The 17,277-nt window shown below is 42.6% G+C and overlaps 1 protein-coding gene across 1 annotated transcript in view; it reads left to right on the top strand.

Moving 5' to 3' along the window:
- The window catches only part of pou6f2 (POU class 6 homeobox 2), a 61,742-nt gene that overhangs the window by 26,369 nt on the left and 18,096 nt on the right, over nt 1-17,277 (top strand). Inside the window, exon 4 of the mRNA XM_041066063.1 lies at nt 7,268-7,581. Within this exon, the coding sequence (XP_040921997.1) occupies nt 7,268-7,581 (314 nt within the window). The remainder of the gene's footprint in view (nt 1-7,267; nt 7,582-17,277) is intronic.

Raw genomic sequence — 17,277 nt, 5'->3', positions numbered from 1 at the left:
CAAAGGAACCCGCCAGGATCAGCTGAGGTTCTATTAAACGCTGTGTACAAAATAGAGCGCACTTGGTGCTTGTTATCAAATACACATTTTCAGTGTTGCATCTACAAAACATTAGCCTTCATTTCATGGTGTACACATTGTTTATGTTGCAAGGGGGAAATATATCTCAAGTGCAGTTCTCATGTTGTACATAATTCTGTTCACATTGCATTTTGAATGCATGCATTTTGAAATCTGTTTTTTCCCTCAATCATAGTGGCTGCTCTGTGTTGTATTAAACAGCATTAATAATCACAAGAGGCTCAGTGTCACTCAGAAGTCTCCACATCACTAAGGCAGACAGTGTTGTGCTGCTGGGCATGTTGTGCTGTGTGAAAGTGCTTACACGCTCCCTCAGACAACCAAAGGGAATAATTAAAGACAGAAGATGGAGGCAGAAGAATGGAAAGCAAATCCCATTGTTTGGGGTTATTTCATCCCACTGAATTTCTTTTTCTCACTTTCTTTCGCTCTCTTCTTACATTCCTCCCCAAATGCACTGTGGGTATGTGGCATGCTATCAAAAGCATATGTAAGCGAAGCAGCGCAGAACAAAAGCCCTATGATGTCCTCCTCATACCCACATTGTCTTTTGATTATTCTACAATCATTTTATATCTGTGTAAGTTGGAAAGGAAGGGAAGGCTTAATAACCTCATAATATACAATATCGTAGCGGCTCAGAAACCACAATGCGAGATGCGTCTTCGATGGTTTGAAAACATGCTTGCTTATTCTTCCTTTTTTCTCATTTTGTCATTTTGCATAATTTCTTCAAGCCCTCACTATCCAAGTTGTTACCAAAATAATCCACAATGAAATTCAAATTTAAGGTGAACTAGACTATTAGGGCAACTCCACTCCACTCCATTTCTAGAGCAGTAAATGTAGCCCCTCAATCTCTCTCAGCTTTTACTGTCAGTCAGAGAGCACTCAGTCATCTCCGTGCATCAGGCCCGCAATATTGATTTTTCCACCCACTGAAACAGCCGCATGAACATAAATTTTGCATGAGGCTTTTACTCGCGGCCTCCGCTTTGGTCTGACGACACATGATGGGACCATGAACACGCTGTAATAACCCAGTCTGTCCTGCCAAGCAGACAGGCGCTTTTCTAAAGAAGGGGAGTTGTGGAGGCGGGGGGGGGGGGGGGGGGGGGGGTGTCCAACACCTTCTGGACTTTGAAGGACAAAAGCGAGGGACCCCTTCCTGGGCACCACAGTATTACATACTGTTGAAATAAGAATGAAACTCCTCTGTACAAAAGCAGGGGAAAATTTCTCAGTGTATACTAAGAGATCTAGTTGGTTTGGTCATTTACTTGGTTTTAGAAAGTGTTGTATGAAACAATGTAATTGAATATAGAATATATATAAATGTTTAGATATTGAATATTTTAACTTTTAAGTAGGGAGGGATCAACTAATAAAGAAAATGAACTCACCTCCCCAGCACGTGTTTTGGCACCACACGTCAGTATTAAAAGGGCAGAAAAAGGGACAGTCAAAACAACATTTGTTACACATTCTGTCAAAGGAATTAAATTTAGCGAAAGTAAACTAGATCTCACTTTGGTCGGGACCCCCTGGAACCTCTCTCAAGGGCCCTTGGAGGTCCCTGGGCCACACACCACACACTTTGGAAATCAATAACCTAGCATAAGACACACCAAAAGGGCAACATTATCGAGTACACAGGGATTTTCTTGTATGTGTAACATCTCCATGGAGAGGATTTGATTCTTTGAAATGCTTCCCCTCAGAGTGAGAATTCTACAACACAGCTTGATATTGCCTTGCATCACAAAGTGAAAGCATTATCTCTGGATCCCTACAAGTGATGTGGTTTAGGCTCTAAAATCCTGTGGCTCCGCAACTCTGCTCAAATTTTAACAGTATATACACACACACACACACACACACACACACACACACACACACACACACACACACACATATGTGTGTGTATATGTATTCTCCATTCTTTTAACATGATTACCAATTGTATGGATTCCCTGGTAAAAATAAAATAACACAAATATGTGTTCGTGGTTGTTTTCTGCTTTATATTTATGATGAAAGTCCAGCTAATTTGGTGTTTCTACGAATAGACTGTATATTTCAAAGCACAGCGTATGTTTAACAGTAGATCGAATAACTAATGCTGAAGTAATGAGCAGTGCTGGAAAGTAACGAAGTTCATTTACTCAAGTCCATGTTTCACTGGAGTATTTCCTTTTCATGTTACTTTATGCTTCTTTTTCACATATCAGAGAGAAATATCGTCCTTCTCGCTCCACTGCATTTACTTGACAGCTATTGTTGCACACAAAACATCTAATGAGCTTCCCAGTATATTTCTTTCTTCTCTTTCTATTTTTCACATCTGTTTTAAGAAATCAGTTTTCAGTCTGGTAACTGGTAACGGTTTTGTTTGTAACGGTTTCTAGGCTAAATGGTTAATCTCAAAACAATATCAACAGATTGATCATTATTGAAGATGATGTGTTATCAGTGTGATACAGAGTGACCAGCGGTGGTAAGAGTTTACAGTGAGCTAAGGACATGAGCGTAGAAACAGTGATGTTATCCACAGTGTGCGCGTGCTCCAATCTAATCCGCAGAGTAAAAACGACCTTCCTTTGACCACCTTCATAATTACCAGATCTCATAGAGTCTAAATCTCCTTACCTCCAGTGGAGTAATTATCAGTGTGACTCACTGAAAAGGCAATTGAGACAGTGGTTTATGGACTCCCATAGTGGAACGTGCGGCAGAGCAGTAATGGGGAGCTTGTTTGTCCCCTCTCACCTCCCTTGCTAAAGAATGACAGCTGTGTTTAGATTAGAGCAGGTCCTAAAAATACAGGGTGGGTCACACTGGACAATTTCATTAACTCCTGACGGGCTTCTGTGCAGTTCCTGATTAGCTCTTCATTCACAGCACTTCTAAATTATGCTAAAGACGTTCAGTCACTCAACAGCAGTTAGATTTGTTTTGTTAAAGACATTTCTCTGTTCTCAGTTAAATTATGCATCTGAGCTAAATAAAAGAGGTGATGCACATGCTTCAACATCAACCGTGGGAACTACTTCACATCTTTAAGAAAAGAAAACAGTTCACCAATACACATAACTTACTGATGTGACACAAAAGGTGCTGTAGATCTTATTCATTACTGTGAACTCGATACATTAATTTCAAGGTTTGTGATCTGTTTTTCCTTTTTGACGTCCAGGAGACTTAAATTCCTTTGACATGAGATGATCGTCTCCACCTTCTACTTTATACTATGTGGAGCACACGCAGTTAGAATAGAATGAAAGATGAATGAAAGTCCTTTTGTGTAGATGTGATTACTGTCATGCTGGAGTCACTCTTCATGTTGGCCTTGGCCAGGCGTTTTCTAAGGACTTTGAAGTCACGAGCACCTTTTTGTATATGCTTTCTAGATCACCTGAATGCATCAATAGATTTTTTTGTATTTCTCTGAACTCCAGTTAGTATTGAATGAAACTTATTTTATGTAGTGTGTATCTTAGGTTCATCAGCAGGCTTTTTATACATGTACATTTCTCATACTGGGCAGTTTTTTGTAAATATGTATTAGAGTCCTGCTTGTTCCTCAGAATTCACCTTTAGGTTGAGTATCAGTGTTGGACGTCTGCCCCCTGACTACACCTGGACACAAACACCATGCACACACACAAATGATGTATAAGATATCTCATAGGGAACAGTTGTAAACGTAGGTGTTGTGCATTGAGAGGAAAACAAGGAGTCAAGCTCGAATCAGCCCCAGAGAGAAAAGTGCTGTAATAGGGGGGTTGGCAGAGGCTACTGAGATAGTGCTGGTAATGAGAGAGCAGCCTAAGCCCACCCCCCTACTCCTCAACCGCACAGGAAGCAAAAATAGCATTTTGTCTGACGAATGAGCTAGCTTTGACCTAGCCTTTCGACCTCTGACAATCAGTCTTGCTTCGTCCTCCAGTACTTCAGAAGCTGGGGCCGGGACAGTCAAAGATAACAGTTGATTTCTTCTGTGGCACTGAAGAAAAGAAGCTCTGAAAGAGAGATGGCAGAACAGTTTCTCAAAGCGTTGAGGTTGGAAGGCCTTAGACTTCTCAGTGCTGGTGTTTCATACTCCCAAATGATTGTTGTTAAATGTTTAAATGGAGCACAAAATGCCACAGTTCAGGCCGCATGTGATCATTTAGCTGCATGACTTTTCACTATGATCTGGCTCATTCCTCATTATAAACATTAACATAGGCAAGTTGTGACAACAGTGAAAGTGGGACCCTTGCTCTTACACCCCTCGGGCACGATGACTAAGTGGGAGCGCTGCTTGCATCGCAGTCGGAGGACTAGTGAATATGAAACACAACAAAGAGACAGTGGGAGATATAATGAGCACTATAGGATCCCGGCACCCTTTTGCCCTCTCTCCATCATAAGTGAAGCTCCCGCTCTCATCCTCAGCCCTGTGTCTGCTGGAGGAAGGAGCACAAACAATTAGCTGAGACAAGCCGTTTGGATTATGTGCTCAACCAAAGCAATCAGACAGCTGTGGTTAAAAGAATGAGCTTCAAAATGCCAGTTGCCCAGTTAGAGGGGAAGGGAGGGTCAGTGGTCCTGACAGTCTTAACAAGATGACAGAATTTATAAAGCACTACTGTTAAAGAATATAGTTACCTGCGGTGTAGCCCTTATAATAAGGCCACATGGGGCTTCTTCCATATTCCCTCTGTATTTGTTTTCTTTTTTCCTCATATTCTTTTGTTGTGCCTCTTGTTCCTCAGCGTAATGGTTGGCGCTGGAGGAAATTCTCCAATTGTCTTTGATCTTCGCCTGGTTTCGATAATTTTTTGACAGAAATCTCATTTTACCCCCCTTTTGTTTTCTCCGTCTTTCTTCCCTTTTATTCCATCTTTAAATAGGGCTCAACATTTTGTCGTGAAGTTGCAAAGGAAAAGAGCCAGTCCTGTCAGGGGCTCAGCGCTTGCTAGACAACTTGCCCCAACATTTTAAGGGAGAATTGGACTCTCGCCGTTTGCACAGATGATATATAATTCATGGTGGGGGTGTGAGAGAGGTGTCAATGTGTCAGGAGGTAGAAGAAATGTAAAAGTGTGCTGTTTACTGGCCAAGAGACACTGGCTTTCTTTTGCTGAGCTTCTGCAGAGCGAGGAAAGAGGACGATGATCTGATCTTCATCAAATGTTCATCTGTGCCTGTCCTGAAGTTGTAGTGACCACACTAATCAAAGACTCGTCTGCCCCGATGTTTTATTCATATTTTATAAGACAACCATGCTTAAATTATTTAAGTGCATTGATTCTGTATATATACAAGCTTGTCTATGCCTGTGTTCACAATCGCTCTGCTGCATTATCAATGGATGTTCACAAACAGGCTTTTGAACCCTTGTTTTTTATTCAGTTCTTTGTGTTTTAAGTCATTTCCATACTAAACGCTCAGTTTAAATTCTTCCTGATAATACTGTAGATTATACATATCTACAGCAATTAATTTAAATATTCAAGATTTTAATCATCATATTGGACTATAGTGTAGTTTGTATATTTAAACAAACAAATGTCCAATTTGTTGTCATGGATTTTAGATGCAGAAAGAGACATTTTCCTTTTTATTTCAACAAGTGACGAAAATGATTTGTTTCTCCTGTATAATTTTCAAATATCTAGCTTGATTTCCTCATTACTGAATGGTTGTGTTTTACAACAATGACCATCAAATGGATAGAGCCACTGTAAACTTATTTCCTCAGCAGGATTGATCAATTTCGTTTCTGCACATCTTAATGTGTGAATCCTCTGCATATATTTCTTGCTCAGTGTCAAAGAAATAGAATACTTTTAAATTATCCTCATGGTCATCTGTTGTACTCGTACTTCTATGCAAAGATGTTTAACATCACGGAGTCAAAGGCAGAGTTTATACGTCTTAAACGTTCTTGGCCATAACTCAAGAATTCCCTCACTCATTGTGACAAAATTTCATAGAAATGTTTAATAGAATAAAACAATGACATTATGACATTTTATATCCCAAAAGGTCAACGGACAACTTCACCACAACTTCATAATGTTCTGCAAATACATGAAATTACTTTATTTAAAGCCTTTGCTGTAATGTTTGCTGTTTTGCAAAATAGAATAGTTTCTATTATTTTGATTGACAAGACTGACAAGAGCTTTCTGTAAATGTGCGCAGGTTAAAAAAAAATTATATTCACTATATCTATATGGAAACTCAGTTCATCTTTGCTTCTGTTTAAGCTGTGAAGGTCATTGTAGATGTTTAAGTCCAATTCTCCACGTGTAGTATTACTCTCGATTCCCCTTGTAGACAGTATTTGTTGTCTGTGTTGTGTTATGGATTTCTGACATTCAAACACATTGTGTGTATGTGAACTGTTAAAACATTCACCATGTTCTGTATTCAGATATTTTTTAAGGACTGAGAGAACAGAAAATTACCACGAAGCTGAGATTCACTTGCACAGTGTTCACAGAAGCATATTTTAACATGTTTGTTTCATATCATAGTTTAGATGGACAGTCCGGGTCCATGGGAGTATTTGCATGCTGTGTAGCTGCAGGCTGTTCTGTCTCAACCTGAGTGTTAACCATTTTTTTTTTTTTTTTTTTTATTAAACAGCATAAAAATTTATAAGCATTTAAATGTAGAAATGAGGTTCTAATGGCGTGCCATTATTGGATCCAATTAGTTAATGGGTTTATTTCTGAACTCTTGCAGTGAAGATGGATGTCTCTTTCCTATGAGATTTTAAGCCATTAAACCAAAGATTCTGACATTCTCCAAGTTACAATGAAGACTTTTGGCTCCGGAGAGAGCAATTATATCAGTCAGGCTTGATAGCTTTGTCCTCCAACTAGTGAAATTAAATTCACTGACTCTATCATGCAGGCTAAAAACCCTGGAGGACCTTGTTGTGGCTCCACGCAATTTACATCTGTCTCTCACTATTCACCCTATGCATCCCACACCTCCATGTGTGCGTGTGTTTCTGTCTGAGGTGTGAGCATATTCTTCAGATAATGAGGGCTTTCTGTTCATGTGCTAAAACACTTGTTGTCATGTTGTCAGTCCAAGTTCATTTGTGTTTGTTGGACTCTGTACGGAGAGCTCAGGTCTCATGCAGAAAGAGGAATCAAAGAACTTGCTGTCATTTCATCAACAGCTACCTCATCACTCAACTCCCAGCTCCAGCACCTGCAGCAGCTCCAGCACCTGCAGCAGCACCACCAGCAGCAACAGCAACATCAGCAGCAACAGCAGCAACACCATCACCAACAGACCCACTCCCACACCCAGAACCAGCTGTCATCCCACCATCACATGACCCCGCCCAACCAGCAGCAGACCTCTGTCCCATCTCCAGGGTCTGCCTGCTCCTCCACCTCTGGACAGCCGCAGCAGTCTCCACCACACCGACCCAACCAGTCACCGGCCCGCAGCCTCCCTTCTCCCGTGACCCCGCCCATGCCTTTGCCGGTAAGTCAACAAACTAAGACATGTTGTGCACAGTGACACACCAGTCCAAATTTCTGTCTCTCAGATTTTGATACCTAAACTCAATGAATTTCGGTTTGTGTTTTTTGAATCTCAGATTATCTTCAAACTTTGGGATACAATGGAAATGTTTATACACCGACTTTCTTTTCAGGCTTGTACAAATGTTTATAATAACAAAATACTGAGAAACAGTATAAAATGAGGACTGGTTACTTTTGACTGCAACCTGATTAATTTAATCCGACCTGTCCACCAGTATTTACAACCGTAATGATCCAGCACAGTACAGCCAATGCATCGCTTTTTGTATATTCATTACATGTTCAATTAGATATGTAATCCATATTTAAAAAATATGATGTTCCACTTAAAGAATTCAAGTGTTCATCTGAATGGTGCCATTGATGATGGTGTGATTTTGGGCAGGTCAGCCCTGAGAAAACACTGTGCTTAAGCGGCATACGTGCTTGATTTTCTGCCAGCACTTGATCTTTATCAAGTGGCCGTATTTGAATGGAGGCTGGCAGCTCTTCTGTCTATGTGGAGCTATTAGAATATGTATCTTGTTGTTGAAGCCTTGACGCACTTAAGCACATCAAACCTCACGACCAGGCAAGAAGCATGATTCACATCCTCCTCCTGCCGATTCGGTAGGGATTCTGCGGTTATCTATCCTTGGGCTTTCCAGCCGTAATCAGTCCCTTAATCTTTGCTGCTCTTCCTACTCAACCTCCTTTTTAGTCACTTTGTCTGTCCATCCATCTCCAACCTTCTGTCTGTCCTGCTGTCACTGTGTGACGATAATAACCTATTTTATATCCCTGTGGTTTCATTTCTGGTGGAGACTGGCCAGGGTCGCCTTTCTGTCCCTGGTCACATTCATCAGCGTCAGACCCTTATTGGGTTGTGGTGCAACCTTCTTTATGGCCAGGATGAGTTGGGCTATTTGTTTCCCCCGTTGCAGCCCTCTCCGGCCCTGTCACGGCCTAGTGAGACTCAGCAGGAAAAAACAGCCTCTGGATTTAATGGGCTCCAAAGGCTAGCCGCTACATCGTGCCGAACACACTGTCCAGTCTGGCTGTGGATACAACGGCTACTGACCAACATACAGATTCATGCATTAAGCTTGCATTAAGCAGCGCACAAAGACCTTAGGTAACAACTAAACTACAATCAGACTCAAGTAGACACAAGTCTTTGATTTGCCAGGAAGCCGCAGCTTTCTTAAATTTCCAAGAATCTGTGAATATCTCTCCGTGACACACAAAGACAGCAGAAGCAGGGTCATTCTGAGACTGAGACCCTTAGCTTTATATAGACTGTCTTCTCCTAAAAGAAGCCGCTCGGCTGATTATGATGACTGAGGACAGACCTCCCTTGAGGGGGGCCGAAGAGGCCACATCGGGTATCATTAAGATATTGCCTCATCAAATAGGATTATGGAACACGTGTGTGTGTGTGTGTGTGTGGGTGGGTGGGTGAGAGAGGATCAGAATGGCCGTAAAAGGTTTAGTTTCTCTGGGTCAGTGCTGGGGTTGTCAAAGAGTGTGTCACCCAGCGAGGGGCTCGCCCAAGGACAGGCCACGGCCTCAGCTCCCACTCAAGGCTGCAATAGGATTTAAACAGCAGCTCCACCTCCCTCCACTGCCTGGACCCGTGATTGGATTTTCAGTCCCAGAATCACTGAGCACCTCATTGGTTAATTCACACAAGTTTTGAATTCAGGAATTGAGCAAAGAGTTCAAAGAGTTTGTCACAAACACATGTGAATTGTCCCCGTTATCTGCCTTTTGTATGTTTTAATTGAAGACACAGAAGGGCATTTCTGGTGTTTCCTTTCCTTACCCAGAGGAGCTGGTCTGTGCAGTAAAGTCGAGTCATAATTACCATAATACAATCAGCATTACACAGATAACACCCCTATTTCCTACTGTCATTATTCAGACACGCAGAATCACCCAGCCGTTCAACTATTTGCCGAAAAATACAGCGCAGAGCTGCAGAGAGACAAATACTCATTATGTTCCAATTAATGTCCCATTGTAATTCTCTTCTCATGGGAGGTGTGTGATATTCTTTGTAAACTCATAGTGAGGAAATCCTGAGCATTCATTACATCCCCAGTGTTTTTAGTGTTTGGTGTTTTTAATTTGTGAGACAAAATTCATTAATTGGCTCATTAATATCCCTATTAGAATACAAATCACACCACAGCAGACTGTGTCCCCTTGAGTCAATGGTCTAAACTCAGATTAGTGCAGCTAATTTGGTTAAATGGAGTAAGAATTTACCTTTCTACCCCGCCCACACCCGCTAACACTCCCCAGTATGCAGAGTACAGTGAGATGCAGCCTGTAGCTGCCTGAAATAGCCACCACAGTGATGACAAATAGACGGGGGAAGATTATGAAATTTGCTTAAGTGTGTTAATGGGCTGATTGCGGCAGCCCGCTGGATTTTGCTGGAAGTTGATTGATTAGAGCTGCAGGTTTTCTCCACGCCCGGAGAGCTCAGGGATTTGACGGGGTAAAGGCGCTCGCCAAGTCTGTTACACCGGAATTGATCTTAATTAGATCTGAAAGACCTGCCACAGCAGAATGGTCGCGGCGATTAAAATGAAAAACAGGAGAAATTACTGATCAAATTAATCATAATGTCGGGCTACAGCTGTAGGTCTGGTGTAATTTGCCACTCCAGTGAGTTACATCAGCCCAGGCAGGGAGAGGAGAGGCAGTACATACTGATCCGTGGCAGCGGGAAGCTTAGGCCAGCCTATCAATTCTCTTATTCCAGTTCGTATGCCCAGACCCTCCTGACCCTGCTGCGCCATCCAGTGGAGCCCCAACATCCTGCTCTCTCTGTGCCTCTTGATCTAATTAGTTGCTTTTTATTGCATTTTTTTTTTATTGCCTTCATTCTACATCCAGGATCTGCATCTTCTACAGCTCTGCTCTGTCTCTCTGCTGTTCTCGTCATGGCTGTCTTGTCACCAGCATGTTGTGTGTTCACTAATAGCTTCTGACCTTGGTCCAGTGTCTGGCTGGTTGGTTTTCGGGCGGCCTGGCGGAGATGGAGGCGTCCTGTCTTCCTCCTCCGTCAGACTCCCGCCGTCTGTCTGCATGTCTGTCTCTACTCCCCTTCGCAGTCGTCTCCTTGATCGCTGTCAGTGCCCCACACTGGGCCTGTCCACTCTCCATCCGCACACTCATAGGGGTAATTACAGCCTAGGGGCCTGCCTCCTATCCCTGTGCTCCACAATTTACCACCAAAGCGTCCACAGACATCTCTCTTCTTCCCCACTGCACCCCGACATCACAGGACCGCAGGGCCTCAGACCCACAAGTGCTGCAATTACCTGAGCCTCTCCTCTATCCTTTTCTCTCTCTCTCTCCCCCTTCTCTCTTCTCACTCTCTCTTGCTCTCTCTCTCCTCTTCCCCCCTCTCTACCCGTTGGCTCCCTCACTATTCCCTGGCAATCAGCCTTCATTAGAAGCCTCTGGTGAAAACCCATCGTCACCAAGGTCAGCGGCTGCCAACCACAACGGCCTTTCAGAGGCCTGCCTGTCTGCACTCTCCATCTCTTCTCACCTCCTTGCCATCTTCCCCTCCCTCCCCTCTTCCCCCCCCCCCCCCCCCCCCTCTCGTTCGCTCCACCGTCCTCCTCAAGTCTCGGGCCCATCTCTGCTGCTTTTGTCTCCAGCTGAGGCCCCTTCAGACACTCATGTCACTGTTTTCCACTGCAGTGCACTTTTACTTATGTCAACCGCTGTTAAAATCACCACTATCCAATTTGCTCCAAATTTCTCTTTTTTTTATGGGTAGTGGGTGTTTCTCCCATTATATTAACACGTGTATTAAATGAGCCTTGCACATCGATTAATTGATTTTCCAGATCAGCTTCACGTCTGTTCAATTTAGCGAAACGGGCTGTCTTCATTCTGCGGGGCATTAAATCAAAATTAAAATGACATGCTCAAATGTGGACCCAATGGTTCATACTGTGGCTTATCAGTGAAACTGGCAACACTTAGACTGAGGGAAGAGTCCATTATCTGTCGCATGTCTCATATCTCAACAGCGGTGGAGGTTATTCGTAATGATATAATTTTACAGATCTTTTTCAATTGACTTCTAACAGTAAATGTAAAAATGCACTTTTTTTTTCTAACCTCTTTAAATGGATGGTACCCTTTTTCAACTTCAAAGCACATGTTGAGTGCCCTGGTCACACAAATTAATGTTAATCAGGATTTTATTATTTTGAAAATGTTCCAAAATGATGTTTGTTTATTGGAGGCTGTTCAGAAAGAAATCTTTAAAATCAAATTTAGTTACCACTGATGACGCTGAGGTCTGGTTCTGATTGGCAAAATATTTAAGGTGTTTCTTTTTTTAAATTTTACATTTATCTTTTATCATTTAACTTTGAGCATTCTCACAACTGACCATTTGTTCAGGCCAACACCTGTTTCTAAATCACAATTTTCTTATAAAACTTTTAAATGTGTATAAATGGTCTGTGGTGACAGACTGTGTTTAAATGGCCATGCTTGCTGCTGCTGCTGCTGCTGGTAGTGGTTGCGTGGTTTAGAGCATGAACAGGCCCTCAGCTCTCCAGCAGCTCAGCCAAGGCTCTTATTAATGCACAGGAGATCCGGCTCTTAAGAAGGCAGAAAATTGCCTTACATAACAAGCGCTTCACAATTTAGAAATACAAATGTGCACTGTTGACTGAAGCAGAAAATAAGACTGTTGCCCATCAACAGCACCACATTTCATATGAATAATTATAAAGCATGGGAGCTAGATGAGGAAAACAACCTGACCATGACAGCTCTACTACTTTTATTTACTTCAAATGAGGGATTAGGCAAGAAGAAAATCTACAGACTTAAGGACCAACGATGAGTCCTGAATTTCTAAATAAGGAGAAAGTTAAATTTATCATATTTCAGGCGGATCATTTGGAAAACTGTGCCGGTACTTTCACTTTTAAAAATACACCTACATTGCGCTTTGCACTTACTTTTTGGCTTTTCTGGTTTTGTTCGGTTTTCAGGCCTCGCCGAGTTGATTTTTCCTTCGCTTTTTGAGGTCTGCGATTCTTATAAACCTGGCCCCCGTTACCCTCATGGTGGGCAGAGGGCTTCCAGCTCAGACACCCAGCAGAAAGGCACAGATCCCTGATCAGCCCACATGCACACTGGGGGCAACACGCATTAGACGCCCACAGGGGAGCCCTCAGATGGAGCACCAAGCTAGGGCTCACCTAACAGTGGATAAGGAATAGGGTTTCTTTAATTATGAGGCAGGGCTGTGACATTGAGTTCCCCCCTTCCTCCTCCAGCAGCCTCCCAGACACTGTCTAAGTGCTCCGCTCCGCTGAGGAGGCCAGTCCCCCCGCGGGGCGCGATTCCACTGCCTGTAATTTCTGATGCCCATTAGTGACCGCAAACAGAGCACCGGGCTCACACAAGGAATACAGCCGCACAGCGCTGCCGCGCTGTAAAAAAAAAACCTTTTAATGCAATGTTATTGCATTATGCCCTCCTCATAGACCGAGTCAAAAGTCCCATTTGTGGTCCCTGCAGAATATTATCAGAAATTCTTCTCCTCTGTGTGTTCGGTTGTGGTTAGCTGAAGGTAGATTTGGTATATTTTTTGCAATGAATAGTGGCTGCATGAAGTGAAATTCCTCTAAACTCTGTTGCCCTGTGCTCTTATGAGCAGGATTTTGCATTTTTATGTTTTTCCTGGGTTATTTTGTGCTCTTTTTCATTGGGAGTGTGAATGTGCAGTTGATGGCTTCGTTAATAGACTCAACTAGAACAGTGCATTTTCTTAAGTCAACTCCTCAAGAGGGGAGCCTGGGAAGTCAAAACGCGAGTAATCAATACAAATACGGATGTAAATGTCATCAATTCATCTTTCCACTTATGCTGATTTAGCTTGTGCCAACAACTATGTATATTTTGGAGAAAGAGAGAGACAGTGAAGCACAGCGACATTGAGGGAGGGAGGGAGGCGGATTTATTGATCAAGGGTGACCACATCTTAGCCACAGAGCCCCTCTCTTGTGATTAATCTTTGGGCTTAGAGTTGGCCAATGACACATGACAGGCCTCCCCCTCAAACTCCTCCATTTCTCTTCATTACTGGCCGTATTTTTGGTCACCACAGTGGAGAGTAATCATTTACCTTTATTGTGTTTATAAAGCTGCGGCATGGATGACCCTTCCTATATTGAATTGAGGACATCAAAAGATCACTGGACATTGATTAGAAGGATATTAAAGTCATTCAAATGCTATATTTATATGTCAAACAACAGCAGAGTGAAAAGAGATGCCATTTCCACATAAACGAAAACGAATGGATTGCAGTCGGTGCAGTTGAAATAAAACTCTTAAAATCAAGAAATGTGTTTTATTACGTATTGAATATTTCAGGTAATTGTCATCAAAAGGCTGTGGAGAGTCTCTGATAATACACCAAGATAGCAGTCTTCATAATTTCTCCATAGCCCGATCTCCTCGCTCTGACCAGACTCTAATGGTTTTATTTTTCTTACAGCAGCTAACAACGTAGCCATGGATCCACTTTAAAGTCATAGCCGCAGTAGATTTACTGCAACAGCGGTTTAACGCTGCTGTGATTTCCAACCCAACACGAGTATGGTACAGAAATAACTGCACCAAATATGTCACATCATGAGCTGAAATGGTCAGCACTTTCCTCTGGATACTTAATCACCAAGTAGTTTCAAATTTAATACATCTGGAAACAGCTAAATATTATAGATCATTCCTCAGGAAGAGGAATCGTGTGCGAGGAATGTAGTAAAACTTATATTTTTACTCGCAGTGTCCCCTAACCAGAGGAAATGTACTGCTGCTGTGATTGATGACAAAGAACCCACTCTGAACCTCTGCGCTTCACAATTATCAACAAATGGGCTGGAGCAGATTTTATGTAATGATTAAAGCTGCTGTTAATTTCACATGAAGGTAATGAGTGGGGAGATTGACGGCCACTGTCCGACACTCCATCATCCCTTTATAGTTAGTTTAAACGTTTTCACGACTCTTTTCCTCCTTCATTTGCATTTTGCCTCATTAGATACGGCCATTTCTGAGGCCGCCCGCAATATCCATTTCCTACAGTTAATGCTTTTTATTTGATCAGCCAAACCTCCCCAGTTAACTAGCTGTCATTCTGGCGTTTCATGTGACATCACTCCATTAGCACCCGCCATGCCATCTCAGCCACCTCCACGTCCACACCCGCTGCCACCACCATCCCTCCACTGCCTTAAGCAATTACAATGTCCAACTGTCACCGGATGCAACGTTATTGTATTTTGCCGGGTGTTATCTGCCCCAGTTGTTCTATCTGTCTTTCACTTCCCAATATTTTTCCTCAAGAATGGCTCTTTTTGGGGTTTATTTTTCACAACGGCTGGAGCAGAGGCCCAGTGGTGAGCAATAGTCGGCGCTCGGAGGGCTCAGAGTGCACGGCCACGGTGCGAGACCCCGCCAACCAAGGGAACAGAGGTGTTTTTGAGGGCCTAATGGCATTTTGATGTTCATAAGCACAGCGGATGTGAGGGAGGGGAGACAGGGAGGTGGGGGAGAGGCCATTTTGGGGGAGGAGGAGGAGGAGAGTCAGCAGAGGACTGTCAGCGGAAGACTAGCAGAGTCCTGACAGACAGAGAACGTGTTTTTTCATGTCACAGCTGATTACATTCACTCCGGAATGGGAAAAGAGCAGGGAGGAGATGTGGAGCCAGGATGAAGGAGAGAAACTTCCACGTTGGTCCAGAGATAAAGGACATTCTTCCAGTCCAGAAACAATAGTGCGGTTGACTGTTAATTTACCCTGTTTGGTCCACTTTGATGCACTTTTGTCTGACTGATGGCGAGTAAAGCACAAAGACTTTGGTAAATGTCTCACATTTTCGCAAAAACATCAGCTTCTATCAGACTTTCTCCGACATGAAATCAATGTGAGAGACTTTTTGAAAAGGAAAATATTCTGGTTTTAGTCACTTTATTGACAAAAGTTTACATACAGCTGCTTTCATTGTCAATTAAAAACAGACCACTAATTTGCTGAATCATTTTCTGTGGTCTTCAATTCTCTTCCATTTTTTTCTCATATATAAGTGAAATGTTTGATTCTGTTGTTGAATCATAGATGAGTAGAAAATAAGTTTTACACACCACTGAAGCCTGAGCGCAGACAAATCTGCCCACCTCTGGTGTCTGCACCACTTTGTCCATTTATCTTTGCTCTTTTATGTCATGTGCAGGCCCAGAAAAAAAAAAAAAGCAATTAAGTTTAAAATGGCCACATGAAAAGAGCAAAACCAAGAATAAACTCCAGTTAGTTTGTGTCAGACAATTTTAGTTTCCAGGGGTCTCTCCACGGTTTGCGGGGACGCTATTTTTCCCTCTATTCCTGAGATTACACGGGTTGCTGCACCAGGTGACCCTTATGGTCAAACAGGCGACGGAGAGCCTGCTGGAGTTTAGATTCCCTCCCCTTCATGCCGTACGGAGAGAAGATGCATTTTTTAACAATTTGCAGGGTTTTTTTTTTTCCCTGCCCGAGACGTTTATTTTGTTTGTTGATCTCTGTGTAGCCTTGTATATTTGGTTATATTAAACTGTGATAGTGCAGAGAGTGATAGCAGTTGTGGTGACTAAAAGGTGACAAGGTAGTGTCACATGATATAATGGAGGCTTTGACTGTGATAACTGACTGGGAATGTAAAAACAAAATCTAAATGATTAAATTTAACTTAAAACCTCAAACATTTCTTTAACACATACACTGACTTCTGTTTATTTCTGCACTGTGTGGAAATCCAAAGTGGTCTGTGCTGCTGAAAATCCTCTTGACGCCCTTTTCATGGTGAATGAAAAGAACGAAACACAATGGTTAACATGCAGGCTCTGCAAACTGGAAGATCACTGTTTATCTCCTCCAACACATGCAATCAGTACAAATGCTAGGCCAGGTCTGTCATTTTGTGCCTCCCGCCGAGGTGTTGAGAGGAGTCACCGTGGCGGAAAATCACCTGTTTAGGTGTTGAACACAGCCTCACCTCTCCTTATGCCTGGCTCTCCTTCCAACTGCTATCCATATTACCCAGTGCCAGGAGATGCAGCAATAAAGCCTGCTCTCTTTTCATCTAGATTTACCAGAATAACATAGCATCTGAAAGGGCTATCATCAAATGAAACGCAATGATAATATTTCAAATCAATCTGAAAGCTTTTCCAACAACCTATCACTCACACAATGACACCAAGCGCAGCAGATTTTCAGGGAGACTCCGGGTGTGCTCCTCTGAACAGATCACATTATCTGAGTGTTGATCTGTAGCCTCTGTTTAACTCTGTTCAGCTGGCCGTGTTGGCTTTTCTCCGTGTTCCCTTTCACCATCACACACCCATAATACTGTGTTTTCACCAACACGGCTTAGACCTCTTATGTCCGTATTTTATATTCACAACCTCTTTCACATATACTAACACAGCAGCCGGTCCAGGTTTACTACTACTGCTGGTATCAACATTTAGCTTTAACTGTCTCTTCACCCACATCTTATTTCAGGATTTTGAAAATACTGGTTTTAATGTGCACCAGCAGTATGTCCCTGGCTGTTGG

This window comes from Toxotes jaculatrix, chromosome 20 (genome assembly GCF_017976425.1).
Source record: "Toxotes jaculatrix isolate fToxJac2 chromosome 20, fToxJac2.pri, whole genome shotgun sequence".
Classification (NCBI taxonomy): domain Eukaryota; kingdom Metazoa; phylum Chordata; class Actinopteri; family Toxotidae; genus Toxotes; species Toxotes jaculatrix.
This window is presented reverse-complemented; position numbering and strand designations above follow the sequence as displayed.